The sequence below is a fragment of the Rana temporaria genome, chromosome 7 (assembly GCF_905171775.1).
Source record: "Rana temporaria chromosome 7, aRanTem1.1, whole genome shotgun sequence".
NCBI lineage: Eukaryota > Metazoa > Chordata > Amphibia > Anura > Ranidae > Rana > Rana temporaria.
This window is the reverse complement of record NC_053495.1, coordinates 127,953,496-127,972,895: the sequence shown is the minus strand read 5'-3', so window position 1 is coordinate 127,972,895 and position 19,400 is coordinate 127,953,496. Positions and strand designations below refer to the sequence as shown.

At 41.2% G+C, this 19,400-nt stretch overlaps 1 protein-coding gene across 1 annotated transcript in view; it reads left to right on the top strand.

Annotated features, from left to right (window-relative positions):
• SOAT1 (sterol O-acyltransferase 1) overlaps positions 1-19,400 on the top strand; it is a 61,188-nt gene that overhangs the window by 22,166 nt on the left and 19,622 nt on the right. Inside the window, exons 3-11 of the mRNA XM_040359961.1 lie at positions 4,390-4,448; positions 5,092-5,240; positions 6,344-6,406; positions 6,678-6,785; positions 9,701-9,980; positions 14,292-14,370; positions 15,973-16,054; positions 16,310-16,355; positions 17,544-17,673. Coding sequence (XP_040215895.1) covers positions 4,390-4,448; positions 5,092-5,240; positions 6,344-6,406; positions 6,678-6,785; positions 9,701-9,980; positions 14,292-14,370; positions 15,973-16,054; positions 16,310-16,355; positions 17,544-17,673 — 996 coding nt within the window. The remainder of the gene's footprint in view (positions 1-4,389; positions 4,449-5,091; positions 5,241-6,343; positions 6,407-6,677; positions 6,786-9,700; positions 9,981-14,291; positions 14,371-15,972; positions 16,055-16,309; positions 16,356-17,543; positions 17,674-19,400) is intronic.

Here is a 19,400-nt window from a genome sequence, read left to right as displayed (position 1 = left end):
AAAATTAAATGGGAGGGTCGCTCTATTTACAGAGGATTTAATCTCGCTGCCTTACCTTGTGATATCACATTTGTACTAAAGATTTTTAAGGACTGGGCCTATTTTTTCTGACCCAGTGTTTACAAGTTAAAGTGTGTGTGTTTGTTTGTGTGTGTGTGTGTGTGTGTGTTAGAAAATGACTTGGCAGCCCCAAACATTGTATACCTTTTTTTTTTTTTTTTTTTTTTTTTTTTATTTAATTGACTAATTTCGATTAATTATAAAGCACATACAGATCCAACTACTTTTAGCTGATCTCCTTGCAGGCTGATTCCCAGTGCAGCTACCAACCACGGGAAAAATGGATAGCAGGATACAAAAAAACACACAAAGGCAGAGCTTGATGGGAATGGCATTAAAACTTTTATAGCACTGGAGATAAAATAGATGTAGCTACATAAACTGTAAAAATGGTGCGAGTAATACCAAACGGTAGCAAAAGCAGTCATAAAAACATGTAGCTAAGTATACTAGTATAAAAATGTGTACAACGATACAGATGAGGAGAGGTTGAAATCAGTCCGTCGGCATGTAGATGTCCCATGAAGGGAACTATCACAACTCCCAGTGGATGGCTGTAGAACCCCAGGTAGATAGAGGGAAGTGTAACAGCCCTTGCGTGTGGCAGATGGTAAGGTCCCGCCGGCATGCAGATATGAAGGCACAGCAAAGGAGCCCTTCAGATAGACACGGCAAGCCCCGCCGGTGTCCGTGACGTTACCGGATCTCCGACGGAACTCCCTGAAGGCCCAGAAGCCAACGGAGAGGTGAGTACCAATCAAAATAATTTTTAATTGATCAAAAAAATTAAAGATTAATCGATGAATTAAAAGTTAATTTCCACAGCCCTAATATATATATATATATATATATATATATATATATATATATATATATATATATATATATATATATATATATATATATATATATATATATATATATATATATACACTAAAATGCAATAATAAAAAAAGTAATTTTGAAAAAATAAATTCCCCCTTCCCCCTCCACTGGGCATCCATGCTCACAGGAAAGCGACGGTTCCGATTAAGAAGCGGAGACGTCCGGAGCGCGTCGGGAAGGGAGGCCTTTCCTGCCCCTGATAAGCGATATCACGGCCATAATAACAATATTCCTCTTCAAACAGCTGACGTATATAACGATGGTGGGAGGTCCGCAAGTGGTTTAAGCTGTTGTAAGCAATATATATTTGTAATAATAAAAAATGTTCTGTGCAATGGTATTGTACAAAATGGCCCTGACCCTCCTCTTCAGAGGTCCCTAGCTGGTGCTGTCTGCTCCTACTATTCTCTATCTGCCCCCATAACAATACTATGGGGGCAGAAGCGTGGACTCGATCCCTAGCTGGGCTGTTTGCTGTCTGCTCCCTTCTCACATGATTTGATTGACATCAGCAGGAGCCAATGTCTAATGCAGGGAATGCATTAGAAAATAAAATGTAGCTGATGGAATAGAACAAGCACCAAGAATTTCCTAGAAACTTCTAGCAATAAGCTGTTTATATATTTGGTCTAGGGCCAATTTATGGGCTTTAATGTGTAATTTTAGTGGTGAGAATCTGTCCCTAACTGTAGGTAACCCCTGGGTATGTGGATATGTGAGCACCAATGGCTCAGTCAGTCATTGCTTTGTACAGGTGAAGGAGCTGCAGGAATGTTTCCGGTGCATGCACATATTCACCCATATGAAGGAGGCCTAAAGCTGGTTAAAAGTGGTTGAAAATTGCTGTTTGAGGTTGTCCCAGACTGCTTACTAAGACTCTGGTAGCTGAATTTTCAATACACTGTCTCACACAGTCATCTAATAGTTGCACATCAGCAGGAATGAAAGTTAAAGGTCTTTTATTTCTATAGACCGTAGTGTGAATCGTTTGACTACAAGTGTAATCTGGAGTTAAATAGTAACACCTTTAGGTGAGTAAGACATCGGGGTAGGAAGAGGGTTATGAGAGTTCATGAAACTGAAAAAGAGCTTGTAAAGCCCAGGAGGTGTTTGTCACCAGTAATTGCAACATTCTACTCCTATTGTTTTTTGCTTTTTGTACTTCTGGCCTCCATTGATAATCTAGAAGTATTTTCAGAGTGCAACCAAGGTCTCGGTGCAGCTTCTCAGCTCTCCCTGAACTACGGTTGCCACCTCATCCCTTTAAAACGGAACACATATGAATTACACAGGTTCTGAGGCTAATTTAATGCAGGTAAGGCACCAAATGAGTCTAATTACCACCTTAATTAGCCTCAGAACCTGTGTAATTCATATGTGTTCTGTTTTAAAGGGATTAGGTGGCAACCCTACCCTGAACAACCTTGCAAGGGTCTGAATAAAGTCCAGGGTCCAGAGGCACCAAATATGTGTATAATGTGATGGAGTTAAAAACCTACTTGCTCAAGTCCTGGCTTCCTCTGTAATGGGTACCATGGCTATGGCCACACAGTCTCTGCTGAAGGAGTCTGTAACACCTCTTCAGTATTTTTCGAAGCATTGTTCCCTTTATTGTGGAACTCCTGTCAAATCATAACTATACTTAAACCGGCTCCCAACGCCATTCTTCTAAGCCTGTTCACTGCGCTACTTTAACTGGCGATTGCACGGTCATGCAACGTTGCACCCAAAAAAAAATAATGTGATTTCTTATAAATTATGGCCAAAATGTATTCTGCTACAATTTTTTCACCTGACGCTGGGGTGAATTGACAATCGGTAAAACCAATACAGTGATCAGCGCTAATACTATACACACTCGCTGTACTAATGACACTGGCTGGGAAGGGGTTAACATCTATTACTATCAAGGGGTTAAGTGTGTCTAAAGTGTTCTGCTTTTTACTAGGGTTGTCCCGATACCAGTATCGGGACCGATACTGAGCATTTGCGCGAGTACTTGTACTCGCACAGCTATTCAAATGAAAGCTGTTATGTTCCCCGAGCGCTGATCAACTAGACGGCAGTGGGGGGTTGGCTTTCTCTTTGGGGACACAAGGCTACTTTTTTTTTTTTTTTTTTTTTTTTTTTTTTAAGATGCATCGGTTATTGGTATCGGCGAGTACACGAAAAAAAGTATCGGTACTTGTACTGGGTCCTAAAAAAGTGGTATCGGGACAACCCTACTTTTTACTAAAGATCTGTTTCTCATTCCATCAAAGCAAACTGACTGCTCCTTCTGTACAGAGCTCTGTGTTGTCTACCAACACAGAGCTCTGGGCTGTGATGATCAGCAGATCCCTGACAGGCTCCTGCTGTGTGCAACCACCTGGAAGTAAGTAGTGATGTACAGGTATGTCACGTTGCCTACAGCATCTGCAATACATTGCGGGTGGTCGGCAAGCGGTTAAGATTTTCATTATTTTTTCTTGTCTGTTTTTTTTCAGCTCATGTAATGCTGGCCACACACGGCTTAAATTTCAGGTGATTCTGCAGGAAATAGCCAAAACTGACCTGTGGGTGTTTCTGCCTAAAAAATATATATATATATATATATATATATATATATATATATATATATATATATATATATATATATATTTTATGAGTCTGGAGAAAAATTCTTGGCTGAATAGTGACAACAGCCAAACATCTGTAGTCATAATAGGTATTCTGAAAGCTGCCGGTGTCTTGTCACATTCGGCTCCCCATCACAGATTGCTCCGGAAGTGACGTTCTGTCGCCGCCATCTTGCTACACCTCACACTCCTGCACAGTAATGATTGAGTGTGAAGGGGGCAAGCGGACATCTTGTTACACCCATCAGAGTTTTAGATTTAACAGTTATTTTCAACACAAACACAGCTTGTATGCTTAAATACAGTATTTTGAAATGCGACGGACTGTTTACATGTTAAATGTGAAAATCGGAGGTGTTCTGTCACATTAGCAGCCATGTAAGGTCAGCAGGTTTGCTGCTGCTTTTAAAATTTAACATTTAAACAGTCTATCGGATTTCCAAATACTGTATTTAAGCTCCGTTTTTGTGTTGAAAATAACTGTGAAATCTAAAACTCTGGAGGGTGTAACAAGATGTCTGCTTGCCCCCTTCTCTATCATTACTGTGTGGGGTGTAGCAATATGGCGGCGACGAAACGTCACTTCTGGAGCATTCTGTGATAGGGAGCCGAATGTGACACTACACCGACTGTCAGATTACAGCTGGTGACAGCTGGAATTCCTCCATCCATATATTATAATATTAACATGTAAGGCTACCCTAACGTTCCTGAATTCTCTGTACTAAAGATGTTGCATAGTGTTAAACTCGCCTCCAGGCACATTTATACTTGAACGGTCAGTGTTCAGTGCACAGTGACCTGACTTGTGATTTCTTACGGACAGGTTTTATGGACTTGGAACACGTCATCAACAGAAAAATGGACCTAAAGAAGAAGGCGGAGGTAAACATCCTGTTCTATCTGCTGATCCTAAACTTCTGAAACGAAAGATTCAGCAACTGCGCTGCTTGACTGCATTCTCTATTGTATTATTGCACATGGGGGAGAAAGTATACCTGAAATAGACTGCTGGTACATACTAAAATTTGGGCATGCACTCAACTCGCTGGAACAGCACTGTGGTACCAACCAACGACTCCCTTTATTTTATCCTGTATCTAGAAAAGAAAAAAAATCCGTAGGAAAGGAAAATGTCTATTTGCAAGTTTAGAAAGAAGCATAGATGTTAAAGGGTAGGACCACCTTTTTAGGGTTCAGTTCTGTGTGTGGCACAGCAGGCTTAGTTTTTTTACTTCCTAAATGCCTGCTATATCCCCAACAGCAACATCCATAGGATAACGCCCACCTGTTCCAGAGAAGTTTGGGTGTTCTTGCCCACCGATTCCTAATGAAATAAAATCCAACAAGGATAGTGAAGAACAGTTCCTAATGGCATCAACACACGTGCAGACCCAGGAACTACTTAAAAGCATAATCTAAATTTTATGGTCACTGAGCTTTTTATTTTCTATATATTCTATACATGAGAGAGAAAAATGCATGTCTTTACATTGATACATTTAAAGTGCTTCCTCTTGCCCTCTAGCTTTTAAAGAGTGAGTTAATGAAGGAAGTAGACATTCACTTCGATGAATTTGTGAACAATTTGATTGAAGAGTCCACAGCTCTAGAAGCCTCCACTGCAGCCACCAACTTCCACCCTGGAAATGGAGATAAAGAGGGCAACAAAGTAAGGTAATAAGACAGAATAAATTGTCTCAAATTTTATTCCTTTTACTCACTTTGATGGAATGTTGGATTTGCCTTCCTGTGTGAGGTTTTTTTTTTGTATTGCACAAAGGAACAAGCTACAACCTCTATTTGTTTATCTGCAGTCTGTGTTCAACTATGGAGATCACTTCAGTAAAAAAAAAGGGCCATGTCCTTTGTCAGGTTGTTGGTACAGTTTGTGGCTTCCTATCTCAGTGACAAACCCACAAATATTGCTTCTGAGAGTCTGTAGTTTACTTCATAGTGTCATTGCAACTGCAATGTCGATATACTCAAGGGAAAAAGATTGTTCTGTATGTTTCCAGAGTTCGCAACTCCCCCTGTTATAATGACTCGTACAGCCAACTCATACTATAAACATATAACCGCTGAACAGACGTTGCTGTAATTTTCACTTGTAAACAGCATTGTAGATTCTGTAATCTGACCATGGATAGTTGATATTTTATTGATTTGCCATATTCTTGCATTCCCTGAAAGGGGTAGTAAACATTTTTATATTGAAGTCCCTCATTAAAGTGAGTACCTGCCTAATGCTAGGCAGTCCTTTGTAATAAAAATGAACCGTTTTGTTCCTAATATATCTCCTAAGCGCTGGTTTACACCACATGAGGGTAATTCTGTGCTGGACAGCTATTCCAGCGCAGTCCCACCGCATAGACGAGGCAAAATACATGTTCTCCTACGCGCCACTGCGTTGCGGTTGTGTATGGGCACAATGCGCTGAAAAGTACTGCATGCAGTACTGTTTTATCAGCCCAGCGCAGTGCGAGGCAATTCACTGCCTTGCTCCGCCGAGCCGGCATTTGAACTTTGCGATATTTGTGTGACATCTCAATAAAGTTTGTTTACAAAAAAAATACAGGAACCGGTGCAATTCGCTAAGCGATGTGCTCGGCGAATTGCACCGCTTTCTGTATTTTATTTTTTCATGACTGTGCTGATCTTTGCCCCACCGCATTGCAATGTAGCAGCTCGTTTGAAGCAGCCCTGAGCTTGTGTTACTTTTGTGTAGCATTGCTGCTGTGCATAGAACTGTAATAACACAAAATTATTTTTCCTTTTAGGGCAGTGGTCAGGCCGCCACCTGAGCATGGGAAGCTGTTTATGTCGAGACGTTCTCTACTTGAGTAAGTGATAACCTTCCTATAGATATTTAGAGTGGATTACATAATAATCTTTGTTGCAGCTTAGGTGCCCAGAGACTTTTTTGTTTGGCTTGCTTATTAAATCTGTGTAGGAAAAGACTAAAATAAAACGTGCACACACACACACACACACACACACACACACACACACACACACACACACACACACACACACACACGTGTAAATATTATAAAATATTTATGGATGGTGGTTTAATCATTTTACTTTTTTTTTTTTTTTTTTTTCCTGTAGTGAGCTCTTTGAAGTCAATCATTTTCGGACGATCTACCACATGTTCATTGCCCTCCTCATCCTCTTCATTCTCAGCACACTGGTGGTGGATGGAATTGATAAGGGCAGGTGAGTGTCCTATTAGAGAATATATTTTGTTAGTTGTATAATTCTGTACCATCGTTGTAACCATTGAGTGATAATGCACAGTTATATGATTAATCCGATAGTGCAGGAATATGCAATTAGTGGACCTCCAGCTGTTGCAAAACTAAAAGTCCCATCATGCCTCTGCTTCTGGGTGTCATGCTTGTAGCTGTCAGTCTTGCTATGCCTCATGGGAATTGTAGTTCTGCAACAGCTGGAGGTCTGCTAATTGCTTATCCATGCGATATTGCCTCTCAAAAGACTGAGCGATCACACATTTTCCTGGCTCAGTCTGATTTCACATTTACTCTGCCATGGCCCTGGCCAAGTGTCCTTCAGGCAGAAAACTACAAGCCTTTTCTATTAATAGTACGAAAGACCTTGATTGTGTCATTTTTCATGCTGATTAAATAGGATTTCACAAAAGGCAATAATATATCTGTTCTGGAAATTTTATAGCGGGTAAGAGCCCATTCACACAGGGACGACTTTGTATCCGACTTCAAGTCGCCCTGCATGAGAAAATCAATGTAAGTCTTAATGCACACTACTGCAGTCGCTCTGACTTCAAAAAAGGTTCCTGTACTACTTCAATCCGACTTGTAGGCAACTTGTACCCATTGATTTCAATGAAAGTCGCCTCAGTTGGATCACTGTCTTAACTGAAGCAACAATACAGGAAGAGAACATACATTTCTCAAGCAAACCCCTCCCTCCCACAGAGCTGATTGTTGTTTGATTGGCCACTGGAAAGCCTCCTGTCCTGGAGGTGACTTGAGAAGTTGCCTTGTTCTTTGCCTGATGATTTATACTCAAGTCGTGTCCAAGTTGCCTCCCAAAGTCGTGCTGTCCCTGTGTGAATGGGCTCTTACCCTATCCTCATATTGATTAGTGGTTACAAATGAATAAGAACTACTGCAGTAGGGAACTTGCACAAAAAGATACACTCGGCATCTTTCCAGGTAACTGTTTTAAACACATACTTGCGTAAGTATCACAATAATACTACAGTGGTACTTGTATGGTAACAAGAGGCGTAACATAGACAGGGTGGTTATTATTATTATTATTATTATTAGTATTATTATTATTAGTATTATTATTATTATTATTATTATGATAAAAATCAAAGGGTGCAAACAGGTAATCAAACATTAGTGCCGTGTGCACAATAAGTGCAGGGTGCAATACATAAGCAAAACATACAAAATAGAATACAGTTATATACAGAATGTACAATTTATTTCACAATATCCTACATATTTGTACTTTTAAAATGGTAAATATAATGTGTATATGGAATCCCTAAAGTCAAATGCAAAAATAAAAAGACTTGGTGCAGTTGTATAGTCCTTTACAAAATATATGTATTTTTCCATACCAACTAGCATTGGCCCATCTTGATCTCTGCCTCCTGTCATCTCCTGCAGAGTAGCAATGGCACTGGAAGAAGGATGGGCAGCACTAAGGGCCTGTTTGGGTTCTTCCATAAGCATAGGTGCTGCGAAAGACGTGGGCAGAGTTGATAACTTCTGTTTGTAATGGAGAAAATGATTTTTAAGGCTACTTTTACACTGTAGGCGCGTTGGCGGTAAAGCGCTGCTCATTATAGTGCTAGGGGGTTAAAAGCGTCCGTTTTGCGGCACTTTTCAGGCGCTTCGGAAGCACTGCCTATCCATCGCAGGGGCGGTTAGGGAGTGCTCCCAAACCGCCCCAAAGATGCTTGCAGAACTTATTATTTTTTTTCCCCCTGTCCAACAAGCGCACCGCATTGGAGGCTGGCTGGGTTTATTGGCGCCATTTATAGAGCTAAAACGCCTGAAAACTGCCTTCAGTGTGAAAGGGGTCTAAAGGGTCTTCTTTATAATAAACATTTCAATCATATGTGCTCTGCCGCAGTATCGTAAGAGAATGTAAGCCACTGCTCTTGGGTACAGTGCTGGCACGATTGAGCTCAGGTAAGTATAAGTGGGGGGGGGGGGTTCTGCACACTGTAGTCTTTTTGTTTGTTTACTTTAAAGTGGTTCTAAAGTTAGTTCTCTGCTTCAGGGTAAAACAAAAGTCTGCCTGATCTCAATCCATCGCTGTGTCCGAGATTTCTTTCTTTCTCTTTCTCTTTTTTATTTCTCTTTTTCTTTTTCTCTTTCTCTTTCTCTTTTTCTTTTTCTCTTTTTCATTTCTCTTTCTCTTTTTCATTTCTCTTTCTCTTTTTCATTTCTCTTTCTCTTTTTTATTTCTCTTTCTCTTTCTCTTTTTCTTTCTCTTTCTCTTTTTCTCACTGCGCTTTGTGTGTCAATGGGGAGCCAGGAGTGCCTGAGGAGGACCCCAGAAGCGTAATGTCAGCCTGTTCTAAGCAAAACCATTGCACAGAGCAGGTAATTAGAACATGTTTATTTAAAAAGAGTTTCTTAAAATAACAACCCTGTTATATGGTATTGTACAGAACAGCCCTAAATTCTCCTCTCAGGTGCCCCGTCAGCGGTCCTGGCTCCTCCTCTTCTTGGTGTGGCCCCATAGTAAGCTGTTTGCTATGGAGGTGCACAGTGCCTGCTCGCTCCCATGCTGTGTGTCTATGGAGCCATGCCCCCATTTCCTCCTTGCTGCATTTGATTTCTCCTGCTGCTGTTCAAGTCCCTGTGTGAAGAGGAAGAAAGGGGAGAAAAGACGCAGCCATGCACAGTGCTGGATCTCTTCTCCTTCACATAGGGAAGGGGAAAGATGGAGAACAAAAGTTTTTGTACCTTAATACATTAAGGTAAACACTTTTTTACCTTTTTATAGTAACACTTTGTTGTAACAAACAGTATGCCTTTTTAGAACCACTTTAACACTTGTTAGAGTTTAGACAAGCTGTGTGTATACTAATCCTATTATTTTTTATTTTTTTGTCTTTTTAGACTTGTCCTGGAGTTTGATCTCTTAGAATATGCCTTTGGCAAATTCCCAATTGTTTTCTCTACATGGTTATGTATGTTCTTGGGCACGTTGATCATTCCACATGTACTTTTGTCGATGTGGGCACAGGGATACAAGACCTCTTCTCATCGCAAACTCCGCACTTTGTTTTATGGATTCCTATATATGACATTCCAGATGGGTCTTGGCTTCTGTCCAGCATACATAGTTCTGCAGCACAGCTTGCCCCCAGCATCCCGGTTTGTTGTCATTTTGGAACAGGTAATTTTTGTTTACTACAACTTATTGGGGAAGATTTACTAAAATTATTTTTACACAGAATCTGGTGTAGATGTGCATAGTAACCAATCGGCTTCTAGGTTTTATTGTCAGAGCTTAATTGAGCAAGTTGATTGGTTATCACCAGGTTCTGTGTGCAATGGTTTTAGTAAATCTACCCCAATGCGTTGCTCATTTGATTCTTGGGTCCCTTGCATTCTGATTTTCTTTTTAGCTTTCCTTTACTTCTGTTCTGGCCCTCCTGCTTGTGTACACAAATACATGTGGGGAAAGGACCCGCTTTGTTCATATAGGGGCAAACTACACTTTCTCCTTCAAATGTTTTTTTTATTAAAGCTAATTCTAATTTAATTGGCACACACAATATACAATTTGCACAATGGTAAAACTATTTGAATACCTGCTTCCTCCAGGTTCCTGTGGCACTGCACAGGGCTGGGCTCTCTCGGCTGCTTCCATCCAAATTCATTTTTTGCCGGGAAATGCAGGAGATGGCAGGTGTCACCACCAGCACTGGATCAATCCACCACCAGTGTTGCTCATCTTACTTTAAAAAAGTAATTAGTTACAGTTACAAATTACTTCTCCGAAAAAGTAATTGCGTTAGTGACTCAGTTACTACATTGAAAAAGTAATTAGTTACTCAGCAAAGTAACTGTGACTTTTTTTTTTTTTTTTTTTTTTTATATTCTACAACATGCCTCACTGTGCCATCTGTAACACGTCTCACTGTGCCATCTGTAACACGTCTCACTGTGCCATCTGTAACACGTCTCACTGTGCCATCTGTAACACGTCTCACTGTGCCATCTGTAACACGCCTCACTGTGCCATCTGTAACACGCCTCACTGTGCCATCTGTAACACGCCTCACTGTGCCATCTGTAAACATGCCTCGACGATCTCCCTACCTTCTCCTGTTTGCTGACATGTCAGACCGCGGCCATCCATTATTCAAAAGCCGTGCCTCCTCCGGCTGTTCGTGATAGGCAGAACAGTAATTTTCCCAGCAGAGCCTCTGTTCAGTGTTCCGCCTATCACGGATGTCCTCTCGGCCGAGGATGAGAAGGCATCCGTGATAGGCTGAACACTAAACAGAGGCTCTGCTGGGAAAATTGGTGTTCCGCCTATCACGGAACAGTCAGAGGAGGAGGCGCGCTTTTTTAATAATGGATGGCCGACGGCTGACACAAGTAGGTGTAATTGCGGTAACGCCGCCCAAGTAATGGGAACGGCGTTACCGCGAGGGGATTACTCGTTACCCTCAAAAGGGGCATCTTTAGGTAACGCCGTTACTTACAACACTGTCCACCACTGATGCAGGCGATCATTGGCAGCTTATTCGGCTGTATCCCTCCACTTTACAAAAGAGTCCCTAGCCTCTTGCAGACAGGATTCACAGCAGCGATTTTCCCCATTGGAATTCGGATTGGAGTTTGATATCTGGCAGCAGTCCTATTCAGACAAAGTTTGAGGTGAACTACGTCTAGCGCAAACAGCGAATCGGACCGAAACAGTGACCAGAGAGGGCAATCGGCCCATTAAGCCTTTGTGACCCCCCCGCCGTATGGTGTGTTGTGGGTCCTCTCCGTCCGGTAAGGGTATTGCGTCTTTTCTGAGTTCCGGGGACTATATCTTGGAGGGAAACCATTCATGCTGACCTTATGGGGGTCACTTTTTACAATGTATGGACATTTATCATTTTGAATTGATACTGTGGGTTCCACCCTTGAACTTCACATGAACATTCACTATTGTTTTGGGAATACATTCACTGATTATGAACATTGGGTGATAGTATGTTCGGATGGGTGTTCTTGCCTTGATCACTCCCACTATTGTTCACAATAGTTGTTACACATATGAGGTTTATATCTTTGATTTGATATTTAGAACCCGTTATTGGGACGGGTTCCATATTGGCACTGCACTTATTTTTTTCACTTTTCAAAATAAAAATACACCTGAAGTCTCGGGCATACCAACACTCGCATACCTAGCCAGCTGACAAAAGACAGTAATGCAGTTAACATCAAGGGTCAGCGAGTCCTCTACAATGTTAGCCATTAACATGCCATACAGCAAACGGTAGACATCTAGGCTCAATATTCACCCAATCAGACTAAGTCTCTCACTTGGTGGACTGAACAAGTATATTTCACATATCGGTACTGTATGATCATTTAGCATAATTAACCTGCTGCAATTGCGGGATCATCACAATATTCAAGTAAAGGAAGTCCCAGAGTACTAAGATATGAGCTTCAGTGAATCTTTGTCCATCAGATAAGTACGGCTATAAATCATATATGTAGCGCATAAAGCAAACAAAATAAGCACAAGCGGACGGATAAGCAGCCTAGTATGCAGGCACACATTAAGGCAATTGGACAACTAAAACACAGGTGCAGGTACAAGCAGCATGAGACAGTCTGGCAAAACTGCAGCAGCCATACCAAGTTTAACTCTTATGCCGCGTACAGACGGTCATTTTTTGTGATGAAATAAAATGACATTTTTAAAAATGTCATTTAAAATGATCGTGTGTGGGCAAAATGTCATTTTATGTCTTCTGAAAAATGACAAAAAAAAAATTCGAACATGCTCGAATTTTTTGTCATTTTTGAATGTCATTTTTTGTGTCATAAAAAATGATCGTGTGTGGGCAAAAATGACGTTTTAAACCCGCACATGCCCAGAAGCAAGTTTTGAGACGGGAGGTAAAACTACCATTCATAATGGAGTAAGCACATTCATCACGCTGTAACAGACAAAAAAGCACGAAACATCTTTTACTAACAAGTAACCAGCTAAAAGCAGCCTCAAGGCGAATAGAACTTCCCCTTTAGAGTGCCGTCACTTTGTTCATCATTTTTCAAAACGATGGTGTGTATGCTACATCGTTTTTGAAAATGAAGTTTCATAAATGTCGTTTTTTTCCATCACTTCAAACTTCATTTTTTTTCCATCGCAAAAAATGACCGTCTGTATGCGGCATTAGAGCTTGAGATGCAAGTCTGTGTAAATCCCACCACTCCCTTCCACGTGTCATAAACAGACCGTCAAATTTGCATTTGGTGTAATATCCAACTTAAGATGGTTATCCCGCTGGGATATATTCACGACCGGCACATATTTGTCACCAAGGGCTGCCAGCCGAATCCAAGCCTTCCTGGCTGCATAGGTTCCCAGTCACTGAGCGTGCTTGTGTAGGATCCTCTATGTATCACTCCGAACTCTAATACCCACTCGTAAGTCTTTCCTGTCGGAGGAGTGCTCAGTGGTATGATGGTTAAAACCGCATGGCATTTTTTATTTTAATAAATTTACATCCTACATCATGTGCAACACAAATTTTTATTATATACTATAATTCTGTACCTATCCTGTGCAAAACTGATTGTCAAGAAGAGTTTAGCATAATTTATAATAAAGGAGCTGTTAGCGAAACTAACACATTTGCAGCTGCTTATCCCCCCTCAAATGTTTGTTAAAGCAAGCTCTTATACTTTTTCTGATAAAAAAAACGAAACAAAAAAAAACCTTAAAGGGTGCCTGCTCTGTGCAAGGGTTTTGCACAGGGCGGCCTTGATCCCCCCCCCCCCCCCCCCCCTGGAGCAACACTGGCTTCTCCCCTTCACGCACCCCCAGTGCTGCTTACCATGGGGGCATCTGTGCAGGCTCACTCCAAAGTCCTGCTGCTGCATCCATTGCAGGACTCGGGCCCCATGCCCCGACTGCCATGTCACTGGCTTTGGTTGACCACAGCGGGAGCCAGTGGCTCATATGGCATCCTAGATTGACTCACAACTTACCCAGGACTTCATTCACTCACTCTGTGGGTAAATGAAGATGCAGGAGAGCATGTTGTAAACCTCTAAGAATTTTTAAATGTGTACTGTACTTTAAGACTACATTGTCATGTTTCCTATTGAGAGTAAAAGGGGCGCTATAATTGCTGACCTGTTCCAAGGAATGCTAGTTGTTTGCGTAGCGTGCAACTAGCTTCTGTGTCTTTAGTACTGACTCCTAGTAAATAGCAGTCGGTAAAGTCAGAGGCTTGATCTGCATACTTGTTTCAGGTCATTGGCTTGAAAGATCTTGAAACCAAAGCATTTTTATGACATCCAGACAATAAGCATTTCCAGAAAGTGGCTAATAGTAGCCAAAATTTCTCCCCCCACCCCCCCCCCCCCCCCCTTTTTGTTTTTTATTTATTCTCACAAGTTTTTCAAGATCTAATACTGAAAAACAAGCGTTGGGATGTTAATTTGACTTTTTTTGTGTTCTCAGATTCGGCTGATAATGAAATCGCACTCATTTGTAAGAGAAAATATCCCTCGGATCTTCTCTTCTGCCAAGGAGAAGACATGTAAGTAAGAAGTCACCCATGTCTACAGTTGGGCCCCATGTACACTGCTGCTGCTAAACGGACGTTCAAAAGCCTTTTTCCACTGCCCTGAAATGCTTTTAGCCATGTTACGTTGACCTTTAAGCGTGGGCTACTATCTGTCAAGTTAAATCGTTCAGGAGAGCTTGTAAAAACATCCGGTGTACATGAAGCGAGACCTTTTTTTACCCTGCTCTTCTTACAGCCTGGTAAAAAAAAAAGATAAACCTGGAGAAAAGAATTGGATGATTCAAAATAAAAGAAATGCTGAAAAGGAACAACATATTATAGATCACGCAATGTGACCAATCAGGATTTATCTTCTAGCTCTCTGAAAAATTAAGCAAATAATCGGATTGATTACTTTTTATTATAGATGCTTCCTGTCCTCATTTCAAAGTTTTAATAAGTAAAGTCAGAGATAAAATTGTTTAATTTGCAAATATTTGTAGACAAAACCAGATAGTAAATATTGACTTTTTATTTTAAATTTTACTTTATAATTGCACTCCTTTCCATAGCCCAGTAGCAGTTTTTCAGTCTCATAAGCATTGCCCTTGGATGAATTGATGCAATGTTTTCTTGCATTACCCTGCTTTTGGTGTTTGGCATCTTTCCACCAGAGGATGCAAACAGGGCTTTAGGGTTACAGGAAGCATTAGTAATGACTTGCAGGGATACATTTTTAATGGGTTAAGCTTGGCCATACACTATACTATGTGAATGTATATTACCAAAAACTGCAATAGGATACAATCCATACAACAGTCCTATTAAATTGTGTCAAAGGCAGCTCCTTGCATTACATAGTTAATGGTAGATCTAAATGGGGTTGTACAATTAAATTGTAAAGTGTTTGGTCACCCCTAGGATTACAGGGAGAGATGGTGGTGGAGTCTGTGTTAGGGATACAGGGAGGGTTGGCTTAAGGCTGGGTTCACACCTGCGCATGGAGCTGCTCCCAGCAGGGGTCTGATGCGTCTCCATTCACTGTTTCAGGTCCGATTTCAGCCTGCATTTTTGTCTGAATTTGGACCTGAAATTAACCAAGACGCACGAGACTCCTGTGCAATTCGTACCAGAGCTGCTCCGGAGATATGTGAACCAGCTCCTTTCAGAGACTTGGATGCTGGGAAAGCCGCATCTAAATTGCAATAGTGTGAACCCAGCCTAAAGGTTGGTGTTGGGGTTTCATGGAAGAATCGTGTTTTAGGGTTACACAAAGGGTTAGTGTGAGGGGTGCCTTGGGGTAACCAGAATGGGTTGGTAGTATTAGGGGCCTTAGGGAAAGGCTAGTGAGATGGTTGGGGTTACAGGGAGGGTTAGTGGGGAGATTGCATGTTGTTATAAATAGGAGGGCTTGTCTGCAAGGAAGAATAGTTGAGGGGTTAGGGTAGAACGTTGTACTTTATGCCATAATCTGCGCACTAAAATGTCGGTTATCGTCCTATTAATCCTTTAGTGTCATTGCATTTGACATGCCTGTGTTGTATACTTTATATGGAGAACAGCTCTTCTCCTCTGTTTGAACAGTATAGGAGCTGTGTCAATATTTTTTTTTTTTTTTGTCTCCTTCCAATTTAGCTGTTGCTCCAGTCCCACAAGTTACGCAATACCTGTATTTCCTGTTTGCTCCAACTCTGATCTACAGAGACAGTTATCCAAGGTAAATTTCTCAATTTTGTTCCGTTTTTAGCTGTACTATGTGACCCGTGTCTAAAAGTAACACTGTGACCCTTATGTGATAACCTTTTGCCTACAAATAACCATTTTGTACTGGCATGCTCACTGTTTGTTCAATGACATCTGTCCCCCCCCCCTCCTTTTTTTTTTTTTTTTTTTTTAAATACCATGTAGTAAGTATATAGCATTGTTCAGATACATTTATTGAGCTTGATTTCTTTTGCTTCTTGCCTTTTAGGAATCCATCCATAAGGTGGGGCTATGTTGCGACCAAATTTCTTCAGGTAAATGGCTTTCTGTAATGGACAAAATTGTGTGGTGCTACTACCCTCTCGGGCTATAATCGCATGTATAGACAATACTTGTGCCTGACCACAGCTGCAACCGCTGTCCATCAATCTTCATAAAACAGGCCGGCAACATGGTATATCAAATATAAAAAGTAATCTTTTGTTAAATCCGTAAAGCAGGAGGGCAATACAAAAAATGTTGACGAGTTTCAGCCCTACTGGGCCTTAGTCATAAGTTATGACTTTTTATATTTGCTATACTATGCTGCTGGCCTGTTTTTATGAAAAATTTCTTTCTGTATTAAAGCAGAACTGGACTATAAAGCATATCTTCCTGTTAAATGGTAGAAGTTATAAAATGACTTGTGGGCTCACCGTTTTCTTTGCCTGGGAAAGCGGCACAACATTGTGTGAATTGCCTATAACTTGTTTGTCACCTGTACTGAGCGTGTATCTTTCTCGGGTTCAGTTGTATGCTGAAATGAGGTCTTGATGCTGGGGGTATGTGGGCAGTCACTCCATCGACATCTGGAGTTCCCCAGATAAAACAAAGCAGTCATCAGCAATTCCAGCACTGGCACCATGATCAGTCATGGGAATTCATGGGCATGCAGGTAGTGGGTAGGTGCTATTCTAGGAAGAGGACACTGCAGTGCAATCCATCTAAAAATCAGGATTGGGATTTCTTTAGAGGATAACTTTAGGAGTAACCAAGTTTTTGCATTATTACATTTTTTTTTTTTTTTTTTTTTAATATGCAGATTATTGCATCCTCCTTGGGCTCTCTATATTTAAAGTTAGATGACCTCCAGTAGAGTAACGTTCGGTAGAGTAGTGGGAAATTTTCCCGTTTAAGACATGAACAGCAATAGGGATCAGAGTGATGTTTTAACCCTGCCCAGCTCTATTCAAATCTTAAAATGGAACTCCAGCCTAACAGTAATATGGCTCTCACTTTTACTATACTATGTTGTCTTAACTGGCTACATAATTTTATTTATTTTTTTATTGTAGAAATAGGTGTGATTTTTGGGTACTATTGGATATTTACAGCTATCTGGAAATACATAGGCATTTTGATGTATTTTTTGGTAAATGCGCTCTGAGCCTGTATATCACATGGGTATCCTAGTTAAAATAGTTTTGTCATTTACTAACCTTTTCTTTCTTCATTTTGTTTAGGTGCTTGGCTGCCTCTTCTATGCTTACTATGTCTTTGTCCGACTCTGCATTCCACTTTTCCACAACATGAGCCAGGAGCCTTTTAGCCTGAAGGTCCTTGTCCTCTGTATTTTCAACTCTATCCTGCCAGGTATGTTTCAGCCACCTATCATTTTTGCAGTTAATTTTATTCCTCTCTTAATTTGCTAATTTTATTTTTGCTCATTTTAAATAAAGCAAGTAAACGTATGTAAAGTGCAGTAACCCATAGCAACCAGTTTACTTTACTGTGATCTCTCTTCAGTAAACTTCCATGAGTTAAACTGTGGACACCGTCCTTACTTTGCTATATTGTGCCAATTAAAGCATGTCAACGTAAAAAGAAAAAAAAAACCTTACCAGTGCTTGGATAAGGTGGCTGCAATCGTTTTTCTTTCAGGTGTGTGTGTGTGTGTATATATATATAATATATCTCACACACACGCACGTATATTTTATATAGATGCGTTACACAGAGTGATATATTTCTTGCATTTTCTTTTTTTTTTTTTTTCTATTTTGATTAAGGCTTACAGCTAGTGAAAACCGAAAATTCAGTATCTCTGAAAATTTGAATATTCCATAAGACCAATAAAAAAAAAAAAAAAAAAATATGTTGCCTTGCTGAAAAGTATGTCCATGTATAGTATGCACTCAATACTTGGTTGGCGCTCCTTTTGCATGAATTACTTTGGCATGGCATGGAGGCAATTAGCCCGTGGCACTGCTGAGGTGTTATGGAACCTCAGCAGGTGTTGCTTTGATAGTGGCTTTCAGCTCATCTGCATTGTTGGGTCTGGTGTCTCATCTTCCTCTTGACCAGGGCTCAAAATTTCAAGTCCTGAGCTTCTAGACAACCCTCAAGGGTTACTCGCCACCAGTTGCCCCACTCAACCCTTACCATGCCCTGCCCCCAAACACGCCCTCATGAAATGACACTTAAATGATTTATGCAGAATTATGTTTTAAAAATAAATATTAACTACTTTATCCATGCCCATCAGTGCAGCCTACCTTTGCCCACCAATGCAACCTCACCAATGCAGCCTGCCCCTGTCCATCATGCTGCCTATCTGTGCCCAGCATGCTGCCTGTGTCCTTCATGCAAGGGAACAGAGGAGAGGAAGTGGATTACCGGGTGGATGACAAGAGCGCCGAGAAACATCACACTTTCATTTCAATTGCAGTGTGTTCTCGGTGTCGCATACAGCCTCGCCCCCTGTCCTGGGAACTTTGATACACGTCACTCGTGATTGGACAGGTGATCTGTCTATCAAAGTCCCCGGACTAGGGGGCGGGGCTGTGTGTGACAGCAAGTGCAGGCAACACACAGAAATTGAAATGAAAGCCAGTAGTGATTTTCCGGCTGTCTGCTCTCCTCTCTTCCCCTCTGCAAGTGCTGGGAGAAAGACTCCCATACAACCCCACATGACAGTGATGTGCACACCCCCCCTCCCAGGCAGCCCTTCCTCGCCAGCCCTCAAAATCCACTCGCAAAATGCGGGTGGAATTTGAGGGCTGCTCTTGACAATACCCCACAGATTCTCTATGGGGTTTAGGTCAGACGAGTTTGCTTGGCAGTAAAGCACAGTGATGCCACGATCACTAAACCAGGAATTGGTACTTTTGGCAGTGTGGGCAGGTGCCAAGTCCTGCTGGAAAATGAAATAGGCATCTTTAGAAAGCTGGTCAGCAGAGGGAAGCATGAAGTGCTTTAGAATAGAGGCCTGCTCTATCTTTGGACTTGATAAATCATCACTGACTCTGGAAAATGTTGAATTTAATTTGGAAATCGAGGTCCCAGAGTCTGCATGGGGCTCAGTGTGACATTTCCACAGT